Genomic DNA, 17,515 nt, shown 5'->3' with positions numbered 1-17,515 from the left:
CATAGTTGCGCGTGTTTTTGTTTAGCAAGCGAATTTGCGGGACAAGTTGCTTTACTTCACGTTGGGTGGATGTGGCTAGTGCGTGAATATCGCTCACTGTGGGTTCTCTGTGCCCTGTGCGCGTCACGTGCACCACCTGCGCCTGATACAGCCCCTGCGGGTGACCAAGTTTTCCTTATTTCTTACTCTATTCTTCTGCTCTTCTTTTCGCTTCGTGACGCGGCCCATTCACGTTGTAATTCTTCTGACTACTTGCTGTGGGAAAGAAAGGGGATAGGTGCCTAAGGGACCAGCTGGCAACGAAACCGTCTTGATCTTTGCCAAAATCTCCGCAGCAGCATGTGTGCCATACTGAGGGCTCAGCCCTTCACCACGCTCTAAACCTGAGGCGGTGGGGTAGCACCCCCCGCAGGTTCTCCCTTTTGGCCTTCGTCTGGCGGTGTTTCCCTACGCAGTCATTTTATATTTCTGCCCCTTTCGAAAGTCCCACGCAAGCCTCACCACTTTGACCAGGGAACCGGTTTCCGTGTGTCCCCACCCTTTTCATCCCCCTCACAAAAGACCCTTTGATTCCAACAGCAAATCTCTTGTTCGAACTCAACGGCAGCCATGGGCCCACCTCCAAACCGACCTTACGAAAGCAGGTCGCGACTAAGGCATCTTCTCCCCGCACAGCGGTGGGCCACAGAGACGGCCCATGTCTCACTACCTGCCGCTTGNAAAGCAATGACGTCCAGTATTTCCCGATGTTTCAGAGCGCCTCGAAGAGATGCCCTTAGCTTCAATCCCTCTGGAGTAGAGGGCAGGGGACACAAATGTCGTCGTCGGTCCTTGACCCGCGAGCCTCGGGCGATCGCTTGGTTGTATTTTTTAGCGTTTGCGCGGCCAATTCGCAGTCGTTCCGCTCTCGCTGCCCCCTTGCGCTCCGGCTTTGTTATCTTTTCAACTTTTCTTTCCCCACGAAAATAATGGGCGAACCCGGGCACGCGCTGATATTATTGCGCGTTCCTCTATATTTCGATTCCGTTTTCGGATTGCGTCCATACTTATTCGGTGAGTTTTACCATGCCGCAACACCGGAGGGGAGGGGCTCTTACTCCGAGCGTATCACTGGATTGTTAACTCTCCTCGTCCCAAATTCGGGGGCGGGGGTGCTGTGAATGCCTCGCGGGGCGTCAGTACGTTTGGTTCATCCCTTTCTAGCTTCTGACCTTATTCTCGTAATCTCACCGTCTGCGCTCACTACTACTCTTGCTGGGGGAGCGCTCTGGAGCCGTCTGCGGTGTTTGGGGATTCCATTGTAGAACTGCGAAAGGATAATTTACCCCATTTCGGTGCATTGCGTCTTTGGTGCCGGTCCAACGCCACCGAAAAGACTTCCCCGCACGCTCGTACTAATCCGGCCTCGATGCCGGTGTGTTCTTCGCGCACCCTCCTCGTGGCACCCGCCCAAACATCCACGGTTCAAGCCAATTGTGCCTGTCGGAGGTCGCTTCCTTCGCCCGAAATTTGATCCTCTATCTCATCTCCTCCCCCCCTCTCAAATCGCGGTGGGAAAACATAGATTACCTCGAAATTGCCACACTTCTTTTGACACGTGAGCACCACCCTCTATATACAACCTAAAAGCCCATCCTCCGTTCTAGTTCGGCCCGCCATATGGGAAAGCGATGGTGGCATGAGCCCTAAATACCCCTACCTTCTTCTACGACAAGGGGCTTGTCCTCTATTTCCCGTAGCGTACTCAACTCCATTTCTGTAGGCACCGCCCCTACGCGATGGACACAAGCTATTATTCCGGCGCTCACTTGCTTCTATATTTTTCCGTATTTTCGAAGATTATCATTTCTGCGCCAGAGAAGGTGCGTGACCCCACATGGCCATCTCTCCAAACCTGGTAATCTGATTTCCTTACTTCCACCTTTTTCAATACGTGAGACTTCTTCCTTTTGTCTAGCGCATTCCCCTTGGACCTTTTCAGGGAAGGGACATTTATGTGCACACCAGTGGTCGATGTCACTCCCAATTTTTGTTGTGGGAGGATGACGCCCAAATTGTTTAATTGGAGCACCATCCTTCCGTTGAATTTGTCCAAACGAGCATTTGGTGGCCGCAGGTATGGCTTGGGGCTCGCACATCCGCAAAGTTTTCCCCTTTGGCATTTGGCGTCGGGCAGTGCTCCACCAAACTTGCGGCTAGCAGTTGCCCAACAGCCCTAGGTTTCGCGTTTTTTGAACGCCCCTTTTCCAGTTACAGTCAGTGGGGCTCCGGCGACTGTGTCGCCTCCGGCGGTTCTCATTTGCCATTTCAAACGGGGAAATGAAAAGCACACAACCCGAAATATTTGAGGCACAAAAGGGCACCCAGCCTCGACGAAACTCGTCAATTGGCTGGCCCTAGAGCTTCCCCCACAGTAGCCCGTACAGCAACCATGCGCACCGCAGCTGGGCCAGAACACATGGCAGGACAGATCGATAACACCAGTTCAGTTGGATGGTCTCGCCAACAGCTATTACGGAGAGGAATAAAACACCGAGTTCACAACCTTAGCCACCCACTGGGAAAAAGGATGGGGAATGAACAATGATAAGTCAGAATTTTATATCACAGACATGACGGCAGGAAAACTTCCAATGAACAACCAACAAATGGTCGGCTACCAGAGGCGAATGAAGATTTAAGTCAACAAACTTATGACCGAAAAGCAAATGCCACGGATGGACGCAGCGACGCAAGGTAATACCAACACGTTCGAACCATTTGCGCGTGAACGTCGTAGAGCAACGTCACACGTAGAGCAATACCCGAACATCGGTCATTCCCCCTCCGGGGATGATGCCACTACGCCAAAGGATGTTATACCAATGTTGCTAATAAAGAAACAGCTTCGTGAATTCGGAAGGGGACGGTTAAGGATGCCATTCACCGACACGTTGTCCGCTAATGTGGAGAAATTTACGACCCCCGTTGGGCAGACACAAGTGACAGGCCAGCCGGAGATATTAGTAACAGAGAAAAAGTTGTCCGCGGAAGGAATATGAGCAGGAATACTTTGGCTTCCTCTTTTATATGGCCTGAGAATAGTATATGAACTAAATCCTTATCACATTCAGGTCTAATTCGGATACGTATAATAAACATTTGATGAGGCAAAGGGATGGCTTCACCGCCCACTAACGACAAAATTTGCATGAACCACGTAGTTGAACGATTCAGACACGTTCCGACGCGCCATCACAAGGAAGAGCATAAATTTCAATGACACAGGTCAGTAATCTTGGACAGAACTAACCCAGGTGATCGCTGCACGTGCGGATGCCGGGAAAACGCTAGGTCTCCAACGGTTACGGAAAGAAGTGCTAGACGCAGCCAGGTTGATGCAACAAACTTCCAGTCGCGGTCTCCGGTATGCAAAGAACAAAACTAAGAGGAAGGCCCACGCAAAGAGCCCTGGAAAGAATGACGCCAACAGGCGTGCACGCATATCAACAGTCGGTACGATGGAACTGAAAAGCCGGTAAAAAATAAGACCTCACCCCCTTCCCCAAGTTACAAAAGGATATCCAACCCACAAGAAAGTCCTTGCCAGAAAGGCCTCAACCCACTGCCAGGGTGGCTGGGAGACATCAAAAAACGCCGGACGCTGCGATTAAGGTAGAACAAAAATAAATGAAAAAGTTCCTTGCACCCAGGAACTCAAAAAAGGGAGGCTGGCCTCAGCTTCCGCAGCTGAGACTGAAACTACCTGTTCATTGGGATTCGGGCGGGCAACACCCGCTTTGAGTGCTACAGATTTGCGGGATACGGGCGTTGACCACTCTTTCTCCCAAAACCACAGTTGAAACACCCCTTCGGATGGCATAAGAGGGTATTGGGGACAGCGGTCGTACAGTTTCGTTTGTAAGCGGAATGTGAGACGTCGCTTTATTCTTTTCCACGTGTTGTTGTTCAGTTCGGTTTCATAATCTCGCGAACTGTCCCTCTACGGGAAGGCTGCTTCGCCCCGTATTAGTTCGATCATGTGTACGATTTTTTGCCAATTAGTGCCCAGAGTGGCGGCCGCTCAGGCGCTTTGGACCAAAGGTGCTACGGCTTCTCGGCCGTTACTTCTCGTAGAGTCCTTCCGTTGGTTTCCAATTTCATCCATAGTTTCATCCGCGACTCCCCGGACGTTTTGGCACCCCTCCCTCTCTGGGCTCTAGGTGGTTCCACAAAAAAGCGTATGGGGTCCGAACGTCCACTTCTCTATGCGTGGTGCCGAGTTGTCCCCCCCCCCTCAGGTAGCAAACGCATCACCAACTCTGTTGGTATATGATGGTTAAAGGCGATGCCGGCGTTTTAATTTCACACACTTGTGGTGATTCTGTTTTCCCAAACCGGAACCACCCCTTGGGTCCTCAATTATTGCGCGAATCTGCATTGTTTCAGGGGTTCGACGTAACCCATCGGGGTCTTGTGAAGACATTCCGTTTTCCTTCTTTGTCGCAAAAACCAAAGTTGACCTGCGGCTTTTCGTTAAGTTCCAAACGGAAATGAAGTGAATTGACGCCCCCCCCTCCTCCTATCGCATATCGCTTCCAAAATGTTAGCGGAAGATTCTTGACATAGTGGGGACTATAATAGTAGACGTAGTTTCGATCATCCGGTTTGTCGTTCATTGCCTGTGGCCGCAGGGTCATGCGCTTTCTTGTTTTACGTCTTTAAGCACGCTCATTGAAAAAGCCCGCAAATGCCTTGATAGCGGGTTGGCCAACCGAATGAATAATACCAGCTGTTTGGGGTTGTTGGGCGTCATCCTCCCACAACAAAAATTGGGAGTGACATCGACCACTGGTGTGCACATAAATGTCCCTTCCCTGAAAAGGTCCAAGGGGAATGCGCTAGACAAAAGGAAGAAGTCTCACGTATTGAAAAAGGTGGAAGTAAGGAAATCAGATTACCAGGTTTGGAGAGATGGCCATGTGGGGTCACGCACCTTCTCTGGCGCAGAAATGATAATCTTCGAAAATACGGAAAAATATAGAAGCAAGTGAGCGCCGGAATAATAGCTTGTGTCCATCGCGTAGGGGCGGTGCCTACAGAAATGGAGTTGAGTACGCTACGGGAAATAGAGGACAAGCCCCTTGTCGTAGAAGAAGGTAGGGGTATTTAGGGCTCATGCCACCATCGCTTTCCCATATGGCGGGCCGAACTAGAACGGAGGATGGGCTTTTAGGTTGTATATAGAGGGTGGTGCTCACGTGTCAAAAGAAGTGTGGCAATTTCGAGGTAATCTATGTTTTCCCACCGCGATATTGAGAGGGGGGGAGGAGATGAGATAGAGGATCAAATTTCGGGCGAAGGAAGCGACCTCCGACAGGCACAATTGGCTTGAACCGTGGATGTTTGGGCGGGTGCCACGAGGAGGGTGCGCGAAGAACACACCGGCATCGAGGCCGGATTAGTACGAGCGTGCGGGGGAGAAGTCTTTTCGGTGGCGTTGGACCGGCACCAAAGACGCAATGCACCGAAATGGGGTAAATTATCCTTTCGCAGTTCTACAATGGAATCCCCAAACACCGCAGACGGCTCCAGAGCGCTCCCCCAGCAAGAGTAGTAGTGAGCGCAGACGGTGAGATTACGAGAATAAGGTCAGAAGCTAGAAAGGGATGAACCAAACGTACTGACGCCCCGCGAGGCATTCACAGCACCCCCGCCCCCGAATTTGGGACGAGGAGAGTTAACAATCCAGTGATACGCTCGGAGTAAGAGCCCCTCCCCTCCGGTGTTGCGGCATGGTAAAACTCACCGAATAAGTATGGACGCAATCCGAAAACGGAATCGAAATATAGAGGAACGCGCAATAATATCAGCGCGTGCCCGGGTTCGCCCATTATTTTCGTGGGGAAAGAAAAGTTGAAAAGATAACAAAGCCGGAGCGCAAGGGGGCAGCGAGAGCGGAACGACTGCGAATTGGCCGCGCAAACGCTAAAAAATACAACCAAGCGATCGCCCGAGGCTCGCGGGTCAAGGACCGACGACGACATTTGTGTCCCCTGCCCTCTACTCCAGAGGGATTTGAAGCTAAGGGCATCTCTTCGAGGCGCTCTGAAACATCGGGAAATACTGGACGTCATTGCTTTCCAAGCGGCAGGTAGTGAGACATGGGCCGTCTCTGTGGCCCACCGCTGTGCGGGGAGAAGATGCCTTAGTCGCGACCTGCTTTCGTAAGGTCGGTTTGGAGGTGGGCCCATGGCTGCCGTTGAGTTCGAACAAGAGATTTGCTGTTGGAATCAAAGGGTCTTTTGTGAGGGGGATGAAAAGGGTGGGGACACACGGAAACCGGTTCCCTGGTCAAAGTGGTGAGGCTTGCGTGGGACTTTCGAAAGGGGCAGAAATATAAAATGACTGCGTAGGGAAACACCGCCAGACGAAGGCCAAAAGGGAGAACCTGCGGGGGGTGCTACCCCACCGCCTCAGGTTTAGAGCGTGGTGAAGGGCTGAGCCCTCAGTATGGCACACATGCTGCTGCGGAGATTTTGGCAAAGATCAAGACGGTTTCGTTGCCAGCTGGTCCCTTAGGCACCTATCCCCTTTCTTTCCCACAGCAAGTAGTCAGAAGAATTACAACGTGAATGGGCCGCGTCACGAAGCGAAAAGAAGAGCAGAAGAATAGAGTAAGAAATAAGGAAAACTTGGTCACCCGCAGGGGCTGTATCAGGCGCAGGTGGTGCACGTGACGCGCACAGGGCACAGAGAACCCACAGTGAGCGATATTCACGCACTAGCCACATCCACCCAACGTGAAGTAAAGCAACTTGTCCCGCAAATTCGCTTGCTAAACAAAAACACGCGCAACTATGCATAGCAACGGATAGAATAGTTCATAAAGTGTAAGCAAAAGTCAAAAACACTCACCGTCACTCCTACATATTACCGTACACACGCCACTTTGCCGTCACCCACAAAACCACTAAATAAATAAACAAAACGACACAACATACCCTAACAAAAACGTAACACGCCATAACGACATGAGTGTGGGCGAGTGGCGGTAATATTGGAAGCTTAATTCTAATATTTTCTATTATGTGGGTTTATTTTGTTGTACTTTGATTCTTGTGATTTTACTGAGTAACTGTAACAATGTAGTGAGTGGTAACTTTTCTCCCTCACATGGAAAAAGTGGTAGCAGTTAATTTTCGGGCGCGGAGACAAATGTATTTTTACAGAAGATGGGTGTTCTTTTCTTTGGTTCCGAGTCGGAAAGAGAGGGTCAGCCGAGTTGCATGACGACAACACCTACATACGATTATGGATAGAAAAGGGGTTGTTTTCGAAGCTTGCCACGATCAAGGTTAACATCCTTCTGTGGAATAACGGATCAAAATTGGTGAGTGTACGGGTGACTCGCTGATGTGCCACCTTAACTTAAAAGTGCGTGGCTGCCGGACTTGTTCCGACAAGGAGATGTTGTAAAGCATACACCAGAAAGGAAGAGTGGTGCCAGGAACATCCTGCTGTCAACCATTCACCTGCCGCCTACCTTAACTTCAAAATCCTTCAGTGTTGAGGGCGGATCTGATGAGCGGGAAATAAACATGAGGCGGTGCTGGGCAATCGCATGGTGTTGTTCCTCAGTAGGGGTGCGGAAAGGGGTTGTACAATATGCTGTGTCAGGTCAAAAAAAAGTAATAATAATGCGTTTCTCCATGCGTGCCCCACGCGAGAGATTGGGTCTTTCGAAGATATTTCATCATTCCTTCTCAATTGCCTTGTCTTAAAACAGAACACCACCGTACACTGCAGTCAACGCCGCCACATTTGAAGTGATTTAAGCTCAAAAAGTGTTTCTCAGTAAGCCTCAGGCCTCCTCAATATGGACCTTACACGCAACAACATAACATAAGAGCAGACAACCCAAATCAGCATCGATCCATTACTTTTTGGAAACTACGTTTTGGTCCACAAAGGCTTTGCTAAAGCAACCATCACTCAGCGGCAAAAAAGAACGCATGAACAACAAACCTTCCAACACGAGAAAATGTAAGGAAAGATCAATAGCTTTTTCTGTATTATGCAGAGGAGTTAAGTCGGAAGTGACGAGTGGTGGCATCCCACCTGCGCACACAACGAGGCAGGGAGGGTCACACACAAATAAATAATAAAGGTATCTGAAAGTTATTGCCGTTTTCCCAAAAAGACAACACAATTTAGGAGGGCGGGCGAAAGACAACCTGCCAAAGAAACCTTAGCTCCGAAGCAGGGGAGTAATATCGTCAGCCCTCGAACAGAAAGGTGCTCAGATTGCGAGTTTTTTAAACCCAACAGAAGATAAACAGCAGTGAAACCACTATTTGCTGCGTGTGTATGTGCCTGCCTGCTGCTGGACATCTCACGCTGGGTAAACCCATATGCAAAAATACATTAAAACACGGTTGAATAAATAATTTGACGCTCACTTTGCCACCAAAGGTAAGAAAAAAAAAATAGGGAATAAAATTATAAAAAAATCCCTACAAACACACCCGGAGAAAATGAGAGAATGTAGCGGGAAGTTTACCATGGATCAAAAAGAGAGTTCTGTCTTATGATACTGTTAATCCAAGTGTCCACTTCCCGCAGTGGGTAAGAACAAGAAATACGGTTTTTAGTATATTAGCATAATTAAGAGATACAAGATATTACAAGACACTAAAGGCGTTTTGTACACGCAAAAAAAAAAAACAAATAAACACGTTTTTTTTAATTACCTCACAGCTTAAAATCGAGTAACTTCCATACTCACTTGAGTTGATGCACAGGTTCACCGGCATTCCCCGTCGGCTCTATAGGGTTAGAAGGCAACTCATTTAGCACACGCTCCTCCTCCCGGATGCGACGACGCTCGTCAAGCGCAAGCATGCAAAGGCGGCGGTACTGCAGATGCAAGTAGGTGCTAGTAGCAAATGCTGGGAAGGCGAGACCTAACATAAATGCAAGCGGCATCACCACACAAACACGCTCGGTGCAAACATCCTGACCCAACTTATCGGCTTGTTGCGTGTACCACTCACCGTACAGTAGACGATTAAGGAAGATGGCTGAGAGCACGGAGGCGAGATAGCAGAAGTTGTAATGCTTTGCAGGATCCTTGGCGAATATTGTGCGCGTTACCAATGCAATAATCGCCGCTGTGAAACCATTTGAGAACGCCGCGATGAAGTATGGTAAAGGTAATGCAGCCTTCGGGAGAGTGAGGAAGAGTGTCAACATGGTGATGATACAAACCGAAGGGATAAACAGCGCAATGGTGATGGGGACGCGATCTTCAGCACGGCGCTTCTGCGACCAGATTTCGAAGTAACTCATACAAAGTCGTCCTACAGCACTACCCACACCATTTAGAACAGTAAGGAGGGTGTTTAGCGCGTCTTCAGGGGCCTCACCGGTCAGTGCCGTGTAGATGAAACGAGCATTGTAGATGACAACATAGTGCACACCGACGCAACAGAAAACTGACCACAGTAGGCACCATAACCGTGCGGTTTTCAATCCTTCGATAAATGTTTCCTGGAACTGTGGAGCAATATAGTCGACATCAGTCTCAACTACCTTATCTTCCGCCGCGGAAATTTCATCACCCGCTCCAACGTGTTCTTTGGCTTTGCTGTCAGAATCGTCATGTGGGCGTTTGCCGTCGAAGGTAGTAAGTGGGAATGCCATAAAAGGGAATATTACGATCAACGCGATAACAACGAGTGCAAACCCCACCTTGAAGTTGCTTCCGAGTTTGAGATAGGCGGACAGTGATCCCTGCAGGGGGAGGAACACAATGAGGGTTACGAGAATGGCGAAACCATAGATGAAACGCCACATGGGTGCCTTCTGCTTCAGGTACACACCCTTCGTCACGCGAAGCTGTGCCTTCTCTTCTTCATCAAGGTGCTTTTCCTGATAGCCCGTCAAATGGAATGGTGGCAGGCGCAGAAATGCAATAGCCAAGATGCCAGCGGCGAAGGCAAACGACATGAGGAAGTAGAAGTAAGCAGAGGTATTCCGACTCAAGAAAGCTAGTCGAATACAACCGAGGATTGCGGAACCAAGTCCGGTAGTAGTCTTCATGGTGGCCATCACGGCACCACGGTTGGATGGAAACACGCTGAGTACTGTTACCACGGCACCCAAATCAAACAACATACATCCCAACACCATGAGACCATTGTAGACACTGAGTCTCACAACAGATCCTTCAATCACTTCTTGGAATGTCAGTGCGAGAAGCAACGTACCCAGGCAGAAAACTGTCATTGATATTACAAATACAGGTCTCGGCCCCAGATAGTCATAGATGAAACCATAAGGCAGCAAGAAATATCCAACTACAATACCAACAGTAGTGATGGTGGAGAGATCTCGCTGTGTGAGGTCGTAACGTTCCTGCATTGCTCCAGATATAAGATTGAAGGCATACATGAAGGATGTGCACATACAACAAAAGACGCCGAGAACCAAAGTGGCGAAACGGCGGGGCTCGTTGATGGGTTTTTGGTTGGCTGTAGAGAGCCGCTCCACCACGACGTTGTCGACGGGTGCGCTCATGGCAATGTTTTGTACAGTACGCTCAGTTGTATTCCTCCCGATGTTTCACCCAGTGTGCTGCCAGATAATTTTTGTTTCCCTAAAATGTTAGGTTCCTTTACGTGACTGTGTGCTTGTTTATTGCTGTTAGTCTGTGGTATTGTTCAAAGGTTCAATAAGTCAAAAAGGGAGAAATGAAAGCATTAAGTTTTGGGAGAATGAAAGAAGAGGTGTTGGGCGGATATAATGCTATTGATGTGTGTCTTGAGAGCAACTATTTTGCAATGGACATTTATAAAACCGTGACAGCGCAGCCGAAAAAAAAAAGGTAAAAAAGACAAAATTATAACAAGCAGTAAAGATATGAAGACGAGATAGGTAGCACTACGGATCAACGGTGTTGGGGTGCCTGTGTTGTTCTGCACTCTCCTCTCTCCCACCGCAAGAAGAAAAGGATTACATGGTGTTTCCGCGGGTGAAGAGTGGCAGTTGATAATATATTGTCAATACTGTAGTTACGCTGGTGCGCCGTAGGGTCCCCGCATATAGTCTTCGTGGATTTATTTTTAAATGTTTTATTCTCTTTAAAGAGGTTATATGTGCCGAAAATGTTTTGTTGGCTATGTGTGATATATGTCACACCGTTGCATTTTTCATTATAGTGTAAAATAGGTACACATGAGTATACATATATATATATATATATATATATATTTAGGTACGTAAACGAAAATGACAACCAACAGCTTATTAAGAGAAAACAAAAGAGCATTACAGAGCGGCAGAAAGATACTCGTGGAATTATTAATATCTGAAAACAAAAATGAATAAGATGCCGTGACACAAATTATTCGTACGAACCACTTGAAAGGGAAGTAAATTACAGTACTTGGAGTCTACCGAGTACGCTGCATAACGTTCCCTCACTCATATCAGCGGCTTATATTGTCGTACGCATTATCATAAGACCACAAATATGGACGAACACATTAAAAAATAATAATAAAAGTTAACCAAAAGGGGAAAAGATCAGTATTTACCTGATGAGTCACAGGCAGATGTTAACACAAAACAACGAAAATGATGGGATGGAATTGTGAAGGAAAAATATTAAGGGAAGGGCTCACAATGTAAAATTGGTGTAAAGAAAATTTAGCTGACCAGCACTTTTACAAACCTTATGAATGTTATAAATCAAAGCAAAGCACATAATTTACTTACCAAAGGCCAAACTGACATCGGCAGCCTATTCTGTGTGGGACAGTGACTCATCATTTAATGCCTCTTCGCCTTCTCTGATGCGCCGACGTTCTTCAAGGGCCTTCAAACAAAGATTTCGGTACTGCAGATGCACGTAGGTGCTGGTGATGAATGCCAAGAAAGATAAACCAAGTAAGAATGCAAGCGGCATCACCACACAAACACGCTCGGTGCAAACATCCTGACCCAACTTATCGGCTTGTTGCGTGTACCACTCACCGTACAGTAGACGATTAAGGAAGATGGCTGAAAGCATTGAACCAAGAAAGCAGAAATCATAATGCTTTGCAGGATCCTTGGCGAATATTGTGCGGGCGACGAGGGCGATGGTTGTGGCCATAAAGCCGTTGGCTGTTGCTGCGATGAAGTATGGTAAAGGTAATGCAGCCTTCGGGAGAGTGAGGAAGAGTGTCAACATGGTGATGATACAAACCGAAGGGATAAACAGCGCAATGGTGATGGGGACGCGATCTTCAGCACGGCGCTTCTGCGACCAGATTTCGAAGTAACTCATACAAAGTCGTCCTACAGCACTACCCACACCATTTAGAACAGTAAGGAGGGTGTTTAGCGCGTCGTCGGGGACCTCACCCGCAAGTGCCGTGTATACAAATCGGGCATTAAAAATGATGACAAACTCGGCACCAACGCAACAGAAAATTGACCACAGTAGGCACCATAACCGTGCTGTTTTCAGGCTCTCGAAAAATGTTTCCTGGAACTGTGGAGCAATATAGTCGACATCAGTCTCAACTACCTTATCTTCCACAGGGAAGGGCTCTTCACTCATTTCCTCTCTATCATCCACCTCACCATCAGAATCGTCATGTGGGCGTTTTCCGTCGAAGGTAGTAAGTGGGAATGCCATAAAAGGGAATATTGCGGTCAACACAATAACTGTCACAGCAAACCCCACCTTGAAGTTGCTTCCGAGTTTGAGATACGCTACGAGCGCTCCCTGCAGGGGGAGGAAGAAAATGAGGATGATGAGAAGGACGAAACCATAGATGAAACGCCACATGGGTGCCTTCTGCTTCAGGTACACACCCTTGCGCGCAAGCCTCTGTGCCTTCTCTTCTTCATCAAGGTGCTTTTCCTGATAGCCCGTCAAATGGAATGGTGGCAGACGCATGAATACAATGCCGAGGATACCAACCGTTAGGGCAAACGACATGATAGAAAAGAAATATATATCTGGCCTGTCACTGAAGAAGGCCAACTGAATGCTACCTAGGATTGCGGAACCAAGTCCTGCAAAGCTCTTCATGATAGCCACAATGGCACCACGGTTGGATGGAAACACGCTGAGTACTGTCACCACACCGCCTAAGTCAAACAACATACATCCCAATGTCATGAGACCATTGTAGACACTGAGTCTCACAACAGATCCTTCAATCACTTCTTGGAATGTCAGTGCGAGAAGCAACGTACCCAGGCAGAACACCGTTACTGAGAGCATAAATATGGGTCTCGGCCCCAGATAGTCATAGATGAAGCTGTAGGGCAGCAAGAAATATCCAACTGCGATACCAACAGTAGTGATGGTGGAGAGATCTCGCTGTGTGAGGTTGTAGCGCGCTTGCATTGCTCCAGATACGAGATTGAAGGCATAGAGAAAGGACGTACACATGGAACAAAAGGCGCCAAGGACCAACAGCGAAAAGCGGCGGGGCTCGTTGATGGGTTTTTGGTTGGCTGTAGAGAGCCGCTCCACCACGACGTTGTCGACGGGTGCGCTCATGGCAATGTTTTGTACAGTACGCTCAGTTGTATTCCTCCTGATGTTTCGCCCAGTGTGCTGTGGTGATGGTGGTTGCTCTTATAAATGTGTTTATCTTATGTATTTGAAAGCTTTGAGGATGTGAGGGGATAATAACGTAGGTTGCAAATGAAAATAAGTAATAATGGGAGTAGCTACCAGAGTGATGTGTATAAAGGTAAGATGATCGCTTTTTTCCGTGTTTAGTGAATAACTCCATCTCGATGTTTGGTCCGATGATTCCACAGAACAGCCTTTTAAGTAGGTATTTACCGTCATTTGTGGAGGTACACATATCATAGGCGATGTTGTTTCTTGTTACAACCTCCAATAGGCCTCCAAGTATTTAAAGTTTCACACTGCCTTACGTAGCTATGATGTGTTACTAAATATGCCATAGTTATGTTGAAGACTACTACTGTAGCATTTATTTATTGTTCGCACAACTATACAAACTGGAATGGTTCCCATCAGCTGATAGCTAGTTGGCCATAAGAAAACATTCTTTATATACTGAGTATAATGAAAGGTCACCGGGTATTTGTTCCCTTACCATCGTCCATCCGTATATATGTATGCTTGACCAACCGCGCAACAAACCTTCCAACACGAGAAAATGTAAGGAAAGATCAATAGCTTTTTCTGTATTATGCAGAGGAGTTAAGTCGGAAGTGACGAGTGGTGGCATCCCACCTGCGCACACAACGAGGCAGGGAGGGTCACACACAAATAAATAATAAAGGTATCTGAAAGTTATTGCCGTTTTCCCAAAAAGACAACACAATTTAGGAGGGCGGGCGAAAGACAACCTGCCAAAGAAACCTTAGCTCCGAAGCGGGGGAGTAATATCGTCAGCCCTCGAACAGAAAGGTGCTCAGATTGCGAGTTTTTTAAACCCAACAGAAGATAAACAGCAGTGAAACCACTATTTGCTGCGTGTGTATGTGCCTGCCTGCTGCTGGACATCTCACGCTGGGTAAACCCATATGCAAAAATAAATATATTAGATTAAGAAATAATTGTAAATAAAATATTACGACAACATTAGAAACGAAAAAAAAGCAGGGAATAAACAAACCAATTTTTGTTAACAAAAGGTAAAGTCAGTATCGAATTAAAAAAAAAAAATAGAGGATAGAATTGTAAAAAAATCCCTACAAACACACCCGGAGAAAATGAGAGAATGTAGCGGGAAGTTTACCATGGATCAAAAAGAGAGTTCTGTCTTATGATACTGTTAATCCAAGTGTCCACTTCCCGCAGTGGGTAAGAACAAGAAATACGGTTTTTAGTATATTAGCATAATTAAGAGATACAAGATATTACAAGACACTAAAGGCGTTTTGTACACGCAAAAAAAAAAATAACAAATAAACACGTTTTTTTTAATTACCTCACAGCTTAAAATCGAGTAACTTCCATACTCACTTGAGTTGATGCACAGGTTCACCGGCATTCCCCGTCGGCTCTGTAGGGTTAGAAGGCAACTCATTTACCACACGCTCCTCCTCCCGGATGCGCTGACGTTCCGCAAGCGCAAGCTTGCAAAGGCGGCGGTACTGCAGATGCAAGTACGTTGTGGTAAGAAAACCAAGAAAGGCGAGACCTAACATAAATGCAAGCGGCATCACCACACAAACACGCTCGGTGCAAACATCCTGACCCAACTTATCGGCTTGTTGCGTGTACCACTCACCGTACAGTAGTCGATTAAGGAAGATGGCTGACATGATAGAACCTATAAAGCAGAAGTTGTAATGCTTTGCAGGATCCTTGGCGAATATTGTGCGTGTTACGAGTGCCATCGTAGCCGCTGTGAAACCATTTGAGAACGCCACGATGAAGTATGGTAAAGGTAATGCAGCCTTCGGGAGAGTGAGGAAGAGTGTCAACATGGTGATGATACAAACCGAAGGAACGTAAAGAGCGGCGGTGATCGGAATACGGTCAGCAGCAGGCCGCTTCTGCGACCAGATTTCGAAGTAGCCCATACAAAGTCGTCCTACGGCACTACCGGCACCATTTAGAACAGTAAGGAGGGTGTTTAGCGCGTCTTCAGGGGCCTCACCCGCAAGTGCCGTGTAAAAAAAACGGGCATTGTAAATTATGACATAATTGGCTCCAAGACAACAGAAAGCTGACCACAGTAGGCACCATAACCGTGCGGTTTTCAATCCTGCGATAAATGTTTCCTGGAACTGTGGAGCAATATAGTCGACATCAGTCTCAACTACCTTATCTTCCGCCGCGGAAACTTCATCACCTGCTCCAACGTGTTCTTTGGCTTTGCTGTCAGAATCGTCATGTGGGCGTTTGCCGTCGAAGGTAGTAAGTGGGAATGCCATAAAAGGGAATATTACGATCAACGCGATAACAACGAGTGCAAACCCCACCTTGAAGTTGCTTCCGAGTTTGAGATACGCTACAAGAGATCCCTGCAGGGGGAGGAACACAATGAGGGTTACGAGAATGGCGAAACCATGAACGAAACGCCACATGGGTGCCTTCTGCTTCAGGTACACGGTCTTGGTCATGCGAAGCTGTGCCTTCTCTTCTTCATCAAGGTGCTTTTCCTGATAGCCCGTCAAATGGAATGGCGGTAGCCGGACGAACGTAAGAGCCAAGATGCCAGCGGCCAGGGCCCACGACATGAGGAAGTAGAAATAAGCAGAGGTGTTGCCGCTGAAGAATGCAAGGCGAATGCTACCGAGGATTGCGGAACCAAGTCCGGTGGTAGTCTTCATAGTAGCCACAACAATGCCACGGTTGGATGGAAACACGCTGAGTACTGTCACAAGGGCACCCAAATCAAAGAGTGTGCAGCCGAGCATCATGAGGGCGTTGTAGACACTGAGTCTCACAACAGATCCTTCAATCACTTCTTGGAATGTCAGTGCGAGAAGCAACGTACCCAGGCAGAAAACTGTCATTGATATTACAAATACAGGTCTCGGCCCCAGATAGTCATAGATGAAACCATAAGGCAGCATGAAATATCCGACACAGATGCCAACAGTAGTGATGGTGGAGAGATCTCGCTGTGTGAGGTCGTAACGTTCCTGCATTGCTCCAGATATAAGATTGAAGGCATACATGAAGGATGTGCACATGGAACATGAGACTCCAATGACGAGCATGAGGAAACGGCGGGGCTCACTGACCGGTTTTTGGTTGGCTGTAGAGAGCCGCTCCACCACGACGTTGTCGACGGGTGCGCTCATGGCAATGTTTTGTACAGTACGCTCAGTTGTATTCCTCCCGATGTTTCACCCAGTGTGCTGTGGTGATGGTGGTTGCTCTTATAAATGTGTTTATCTTATGTATTTGAAAGCTTTGAGGATGTGAGGGGATAATAACGTAGGTTGCAAATGAAAATAAGTAATAATGGGAGTAGCTACCAGAGTGATGTGTATAAAGGTAAGATGATCGCTTTTTTCCGTGTTTAGTGAATAACTCCATCTCGATGTTTGGTCCGATGATTCCACAGAACAGCCTTTTAAGTAGGTATTTACCGTCATTTGTGGAGGTACACATATCATAGGCGATGTTGTTTCTTGTTACAACCTCCAATAGGCCTCCAAGTATTTAAAGTTTCACACTGCCTTACGTAGCTATGATGTGTTACTAAATATGCCATAGTTATGTTGAAGACTACTACTGTAGCATCTATTTATTGTTCGCACAACTATACAAACTGGAATGGTTCCCATCAGCTGATAGCTAGTTGGCCATAAGAAAACATTCTTTATATACTGAGTATAATGAAAGGTCACCGGGTATTTGTTCCCTTACCATCGTCCATCCGTATATATGTATGCTTGACCAACCGCGCAACAAACCTTCCAACACGAGAAAATGTAAGGAAAGATCAATAGCTTTTTCTGTATTATGCAGAGGAGTTAAGTCGGAAGTGACGAGTGGTGGCATCCCACCTGCGCACACAACGAGGCAGGG

At 47.4% G+C, this 17,515-nt stretch overlaps 5 protein-coding genes and 1 pseudogene across 5 annotated transcripts, besides 1 other annotated feature; 1 reads left to right on the top strand and 5 right to left on the bottom strand.

The window, feature by feature from the left end:
• Positions 1–1,814: 1,814 nt before the first annotated feature.
• Positions 1,815–2,162, bottom strand: TbgDal_VII6995 (hypothetical protein, unlikely; the record flags this gene model as incomplete). Its single annotated transcript, XM_011776785.1, has 1 exon — positions 1,815–2,162. The coding sequence occupies one exon, from the start codon at positions 2,160–2,162 to the stop codon at positions 1,815–1,817; it is 348 nt and encodes a 115-aa protein (XP_011775087.1).
• A 414-nt stretch (positions 2,163–2,576) lies between these two features.
• Positions 2,577–3,041, top strand: TbgDal_VII6990 (annotated as a pseudogene).
• Positions 2,577–3,041: a sequence feature.
• A 5,722-nt stretch (positions 3,042–8,763) lies between these two features.
• Positions 8,764–10,560, bottom strand: TbgDal_VII6970 (hypothetical protein, conserved; the record flags this gene model as incomplete). The annotated part of the gene is made up of 1 exon (XM_011776784.1): positions 8,764–10,560. The coding sequence occupies one exon, from the start codon at positions 10,558–10,560 to the stop codon at positions 8,764–8,766; it is 1,797 nt and encodes a 598-aa protein (XP_011775086.1).
• Positions 10,561–10,930: 370 nt separating this feature from the next.
• On the bottom strand, positions 10,931–11,311 carry TbgDal_VII6960 (hypothetical protein, unlikely; the record flags this gene model as incomplete). The annotated part of the gene is made up of 1 exon (XM_011776783.1): positions 10,931–11,311. The coding sequence occupies one exon, from the start codon at positions 11,309–11,311 to the stop codon at positions 10,931–10,933; it is 381 nt and encodes a 126-aa protein (XP_011775085.1).
• A 474-nt stretch (positions 11,312–11,785) lies between these two features.
• TbgDal_VII6950 (hypothetical protein, conserved) lies at positions 11,786–13,543 on the bottom strand (the record flags this gene model as incomplete). The annotated part of the gene is made up of 1 exon (XM_011776782.1): positions 11,786–13,543. One exon carries the CDS (start codon positions 13,541–13,543, stop codon positions 11,786–11,788), a length of 1,758 nt encoding a protein of 585 aa, XP_011775084.1.
• A 1,442-nt stretch (positions 13,544–14,985) lies between these two features.
• Positions 14,986–16,782, bottom strand: TbgDal_VII6940 (hypothetical protein, conserved; the record flags this gene model as incomplete). Its single annotated transcript, XM_011776781.1, has 1 exon — positions 14,986–16,782. The coding sequence occupies one exon, from the start codon at positions 16,780–16,782 to the stop codon at positions 14,986–14,988; it is 1,797 nt and encodes a 598-aa protein (XP_011775083.1).
• Between the last annotated feature and the right edge of the window lie 733 nt (positions 16,783–17,515).

The sequence above is a fragment of the Trypanosoma brucei genome, chromosome 7, assembly GCF_000210295.1.
Source record: "Trypanosoma brucei gambiense DAL972 chromosome 7, complete sequence".
NCBI lineage: Eukaryota > Euglenozoa > Kinetoplastea > Trypanosomatida > Trypanosomatidae > Trypanosoma > Trypanosoma brucei.
This window is presented reverse-complemented; position numbering and strand designations above follow the sequence as displayed.